Here is a 6,625-nt window from a genome sequence, read left to right as displayed (position 1 = left end):
ATGATCATGGAAGGTTCTAAGGGTAATAAATTTATTGGGTGAAAATCTCTAGACTTTTGGAGTGAAATCAGTTTTTTGGGGGTGGGGTCCCCTCCCAATACTTTTTTTTACTTTCCTATTTTCCTTTTCATCCAAATAAGAAAAAACTCTATTCCTCTCTCAATTTTTACCACACTTTTCTCTCATCTCCCATTTTCTCTCAATCATTGCATGTCATAGGGTATGCCTCTCTAACTCCAAAAAGAATATTAATTAAAGATTAAAATAACAACACTAAAATAGATTTTTTTTAAAAAAAAAAATAGTGATAGGCGCAAAGATGTGGATGGAATCCCACACTTGATGGCACAAAAAGCATCTTATGAAAATTGCAGGTAGATGGATCCGTACTTTCCAATGGTATGAGCGGCTGCGGGATGTTATCAAAGATGAAGCTGGAAGATGGCTTTTCGAATTTAACAGCAAATTTTCAGCGGTTCCCTCAGTTATGGCCGAGCTGATAGCCATCATTCAGGGACTAAACCTCTGCTGGTCAAAGGGGTACAGAAACGTTGTGTATTCAGATTGTCTTGAAGCCACAGACTTTCGTACCAAGGGTACTGATTGTAATTACCTTTTTATAGATCTAGTAGATGTTCGGGTGTTTGGCACCCTCAAAGGGATTGACAGGTTTTGATCCTTTATGGTCCTAGAGGGAACTTGATCACTCTTGATTGCCTAGCAAAAGCTTCCCACAGTATGGAAGCCAGTTTTTGCATCCTTACTCAATGTCCACCTAGCTTAGAAGGAGTGGATCTTGATGAAGGAGGTTAATTGCTGTACTGCCTTGCTTGTTTTTTGTTTAGTATGATATCCAGTTTCTCATTAAAAAAAAAATGCATCTTATGCCACTAGCCCCTGTAATCTTTAGCTTAAAATTTTACCTTTTTTTTTTTTGGAATAAACTGAATACAAACTAACAACTAAAAGAAGAAACAAAGCTAAAAAAAAGCTAAACAATTAACTTCAGACAACAAGGGCTCTCAAAATTGTACTTCTCAAATAAGGATAAATTAAAATATATTAATCTCTCCTAATTATGGGGACAATATCTTTTTATGTAAACAGCTTCACGAAACAAATAAAGAAGAGAGAGAGAGAGAGACAGAGAACAGTTGGAAAACTTATTTACAATGGCTTCGTCTCATTTTTCTCTCAGCCCAACAAACAGTCGTGTGAATCCACTTGAGCAGAAACCTAAAGTGACTCCAGAAGACTGTCTGGTTGAGAATATCTATCTAGTTCCTTTCACATTTTCTATTCTTCAACTCTCAACACCGACGTTGTTCGCTTCAGTGATTCAATAGACAACAAAATCGTCATCGCCACTTATTCCAATTCCATCCTCTCTTCTGCTCTCTCCTCAAAGTTTCAGCCCCAAACTATACTCATTTCTCTAATGGAAGATGCGCCTTCTTCTTCTTCACCTTCAACTTCTCAGCTTCAAGCGGAGGAAGCTAATCCTGACTCTGACAACTCAAATGAACAGAATCATCAACCACTTCATTCTTTGTTTTATAGGGTTGACATTTCCATGGCCAATCCACATCTTGCTTCTATCAGGGATGATGTCTGGTCTTGCCTCATCATTCTCGTCACTCTCTGGTTGGTCGGTTAGTTTGTTTCTTCCTCATCTTTCTTTTGATTTTATATTATTTTCATTTCCCAATATCAGATTGCAAATCCACTCATACTGACCAATGAATTATTAACTAACTTTTCTTGTCGGTTTCACGCAGCAACAATGGGTCTGGTTCTGGGGATTTATGGAACAACAACGTTGGAATTAGGTCCTTACTCCTCAGTTTTAGTACAAGTCAACTCAATGTTTGTACAGTCTATCAAGGTCAGAGTTTGCCTTTCATCTCTGTTTTTTTTTTTTTTTTTAAGTGTGAATCACTTTTATTCAATGATTCATGGACAAAAAGGTGGAACAAATTGATGAACCAAAACATGGGATAATGCTATATGGATTGGATGAAGCACCTGCGCTTGATGATCTCAAAACCAATTGGTCTGGGTCATATAATGGATCTGTACCACACAATTTTTACAAGGCAAGTTTTACCTTTTCTGTTAACTTCTAGCCTTTTTCCCCCCATTATATTCTTTGATGAGCCAGAATTGAAACTTGATGGAATCTTACAGGAATGGATATTCTACCTCAACAAACAGTCTCAGTTAGATATCTTTTACAATGTTAAGTCCCCAAGATTTTCACATTTGTCTCTTGTTATTGCTCAAGGTAAGCTCCCATTTTCTTCTAGCAATTCTGTTCACTTTGGTGATCATGGATTGTATTAGTTTTTCAAATGTGTTGATGATGGTAACCTAGTGGCAGAGCTTATGGTTTAATGAAATTTCATACTCCTTCCATCCCTTATTATAACATGTATTGTACTGATTATGAGCCAATCATATATATACATATATATAAGACCTCAATTCACTTTGTCTCCCGGATTTATAATTCATTCTCTAAAGTATCCCCATTAATTACACACATTAAAGGGTTTTCATCTAAGAGTAGTCATGATTAAGTCTGTACCTAATTAATGGCTTCTGGTTGCATAAACATGCAATGCAGGTAGAGAAGAGCTTTATGGGTGGATAGAGAAGCCCACGTTTCCTAACAGAACATTATATTGGAATATTATTTATGGTATGAAAATCTCTCACTCATCATCTTCTCCTATCTGCTTCTTTTTCCGTTTCTGATATAATATTTATAATCCACATGCTTGTTTTTTTTCCCCCCTCACTTTCAGGTAAGAACAAGATCAGCCAGAAAATATCAGATCCATTTTCTTATTATGTAGGACTTGGTAACTTAAACTCTGAAGATGTGGAGGTGATCAAAAGATCTTCTTTTTCTCATTATTTCATTAACTTTACCCCTTATAAGCCAGAAAAATTAAGAACAAAATTGTCTGTCAAAAGTGAAAATGATGGTGATGAAGTGTTTGTATAGGTAGAATTGAAGTTCAGTGTGAGGTCAGTTCAGTATAATACAAGCAGTGCAAGCAGCAGATGTTCACCAGATAGCAGTTTGTGTAGATTAGATCTTTATCTCTCACAGCCTGGTTCTTTAGTATTGACTACTCCACCTCCTTCACAGGTAACCATATGCTCATGCTATTTTTCAGCTTTTTCTTTCTCTATTTCGAATAAAATTAAGGATACAATATTATGAGACTGTCGGTAAATGATCTATTAGTATTATGAGTATAAGTTCAGAGGGCCAGACAATCCCAAGAGATTAACCTTTGGGGAAGAAGAGCTCTTTGAATTTATAAAACTCACTTTTCTTGCAAGTCTTCTGACGTGGGACACATAACAATTATATTACTTCATTTGGTATTTGTGAAAGCCAAGAGGGGAAGAGGAAAAGGGGGGATTTTTTTTTTTTTTAGACAATATGTATTACTTACCCTAATCTTAAATATAGAAACTACTTAAAAGGTTTACTTCGATCTTGAGGGTTTACTTTGGTCCTAAGTATAAAATTTTAATTTACTTTATCTCACCAATTTATATTTTTCTTTTCCAAACTATCCTTATTGCATGTATTAAGAGGTTTCCTATTACGGGGTAGTTTCAATGCAAATGATTGGAAAGGTTATTTTAGAAAACAACACCATCTTTTACAAAAAATTAACTTAACTAATTTCTATGAGTTAATTATTTAGCCCCTATATTAAAGACAAGATGAAATAGATCTTACTATCATTATTCAACTGTACTTGATAATTGTCAAAATCTAATGTTAACTCCTCAAGTCAAGCGAGCTCACAATTTTAGCAAAGAAAAGTGAGTTGACTTGTAAAGATCCATGGAACTCAACTGTGTTTTGAAAGTATAACTCCAAGACTAACCTTGATCAGTAATTGATACGTGAATTTCAGGGAAATTTTGAGGAAGAATGGTTTCATGTGAAACTGTCCTATGCACCAAGGTGGATCACTTACTTTGTAGCATCAGGTTAATTAATTATTAATCTTCACAATCACAATCTTCTCTTCAAAACTTCATTAAAAAAAGGAAAAACACAGAATTCTGAAATGAAAAGTTGATTGATGCAGGTATGATGACTGCACTGATCTTCTTGCTCTTGAGATGCTGCAATGTGTTCCAAAGATATGGGTCATCAAACATGGAAAGCTTCCAACAAGTTCGTGTAGTTTCAGAAAGAGCTCCATTGCTGGCTAGCATCAGGAACGACGGCGTTTCGAGCTTGGGTTCATCTTATGAGTCTTTCACTAGTGAGGAAGAAGATCTCACAGAGTGGCTTAAAGGGAAGCCATTGATGAAGGAAGGAGAAGGTGATAATAATAGTATGAAGCATTTGTGTGTGATTTGTTTTGATGCTTCAAGGGATTGCTTCTTTCTTCCATGTGGCCATTCTGCAGCCTGCTTTCATTGCGGAACAAGGTAATAAACTAAACATCTTACCTACCTTCTAAACTATACTTACACTGCTATTCACATAATTCATCCCAGCTAATGAGACAAGGTTTGTTATTATTATTGTTATATTAGGAACATTTTGGGAGAATCCCAAAGACATACCATTTAAATTTCAAAATTCTAAATCAGTCTTATTTCCTACCTTTTTATAATAGTGGACTACAGCTAAGAGCACAAATGACAATATATTGTTATAGGAATTTCTAATTTGAATTTTGAAATTCAAGTAGCATTTCTTTGGGATTTTTCCAAATATTTTTGGCTGGTTAGATTCTAGGTTAGAGTAAGCCCAATGAATCAAATTGTGTTTATATAAGTATTTATATAACCAACAAAGGTTGGATTTAGTGGAAAGGGTTTATTCTTCACAACGTGATGAATCAAGATTAGAATTTCTATTAAGACAAGTATGCACATTTAGTTCCTGACAGTGTCTTAAATAAGATTGCCTCTAATAAGAGAATACCTATACATAGAAAAAAAGTATTTATATAATTAGGAATAAGATTCTTATATTAGTAATGAGATTCTAACTGGGATCCTTGTAGGATACATATTTTATTAGTTCTTACTAGTTAAATGAGCACTTTTAGAGCAAGATGTTTCACTAGATAATAATAAATTTAAAGTTTTATTTTTTTTAAAGGGTCATAGTGTAAATTTGTCTTGTAAGTTTTCACTTAGAAATTTTGGGTATTCAGAAGTTTTTTTAAAGCAAATTTGTCCTGAAAGTTTACAATCATGGCAATATTGCCTATTACTGTTAAAATGTTAATGATCAATATTTTAACGGTCAATGTTAATTTTTTATGACAGTGGGCAATATTATTACAATTTTAAATTTTTAGGACAAATTTGCTCTAAAAAAAAAATTTCAGATCCTCAAAGCCCCTAAGTGAAAACTTCTTGAACAAATTTACACAAATATTCAAATACTAAATCAGTAAACTAACACGTCACTTACCTTAATCTCTTGTATTTTTGGTTGACGAGTAGAGTTATTTTGGCAATGCAGGGTTGTTGATGAAGCCAGTCCTTGTCCTATATGCAGAAGGAAAATTAAGAAAGTACGAAAAATTTTTACGGTTTGATTAAAATCTTCTGTATATAAATGTACATTGTACCAATATTAATTATAAAATTGAAAGGTTGGATTTGCGGCTTACTTAATTTGATAGTTTGATCAAAGTTATTTAAAAAAAAAAAAAAAACGGGTTGATATAAAACTACTTATATCCTAATTTTGTTCTTCTAGGTAAGAAGTTAGTTTCTTTTTTGGCCAAAGTAACAAGTTAGTTTCTAAAGTCTGTGATTTGTTAAACGCTAATAGTCATATTAAGCACTATTCTGAAAATTAAATCCGACTAATCAATGAACATGCGTTAAATTGGACGGATTGAGATCAAATTGGCTGCAGTTAAATTAACATATTTTCTGAATCCTAACACTATAAATTGAGTCTTATTTTTAGGAAGAGCATTCTTTTAATTTTTTTTAATATTAGAATTACTCCTTTCATTTTGAAGATATTTTTTACCTAACAAACACTTATTGAGAAAAGCAGATAAGTGGCTAAGAATTTAATTTATTTTCATTTCTACTCTTATTTATGAGAAATATGCCATGGCAATGAAGAGAGGTAGGTAATCTTAAATCTTAATACACTCTTGCGGCAGTATTTTGGGAAAGACATTAATTACCCTAAAAAATTTACAAAATGTCTTTTATGTACCAAAAGAATAATATTTTTCAGCACACAAGGTTGTGTAAAAGAAGTTATGTCTTATAAAACTTAAAAGAACCTATTTAAGTTATTATAGGGTGTGCTTGGAATATGGTGATGGCTTTCAAATGGACTTCTCCGTTAAGCTGAAAAAAGTAATTTCAAGAGTTAAATGCATATCTGGATCCGCCCAGCCAGAACAGTGGGGTTCACATGAGATCAGAGAAAGAATGCTTTAACGTTGCTGCTGGAGAGAGAATCCATTTAGTGATATCACCCTTGAATTCAATTTTTCGTTTCAGCCCATTGAGTTCATTTTTAAGATTAATGAAATCATTTTTTATAAAGTACTTGTATTCTGATTTAGATCATTCTCACTAATTATATTTTCAATAG

At 33.5% G+C, this 6,625-nt stretch overlaps 1 protein-coding gene across 1 annotated transcript; it reads left to right on the top strand.

Annotated features, from left to right (window-relative positions):
- Positions 1–5,676, top strand: LOC114712656 (uncharacterized). The gene is made up of 12 exons (XM_028897207.1): positions 1–22; positions 375–669; positions 1,282–1,652; positions 1,779–1,885; positions 1,968–2,096; positions 2,188–2,284; positions 2,627–2,701; positions 2,808–2,890; positions 3,011–3,157; positions 3,945–4,020; positions 4,122–4,470; positions 5,522–5,676. The coding sequence occupies exons 1-12, from the start codon at positions 1–3 to the stop codon at positions 5,595–5,597; spliced, it is 1,827 nt and encodes a 608-aa protein (XP_028753040.1). The 3' UTR covers positions 5,598–5,676.
- Positions 5,677–6,625: the final 949 nt, after the last annotated feature.

The sequence above is a fragment of the Neltuma alba genome, unplaced genomic scaffold (assembly GCF_004799145.2).
Source record: "Neltuma alba isolate B1F8T4 unplaced genomic scaffold, ASM479914v2 tig00001841_pilon, whole genome shotgun sequence".
Classification (NCBI taxonomy): Eukaryota; Viridiplantae; Streptophyta; class Magnoliopsida; order Fabales; family Fabaceae; genus Neltuma; species Neltuma alba.
This window is presented reverse-complemented; position numbering and strand designations above follow the sequence as displayed.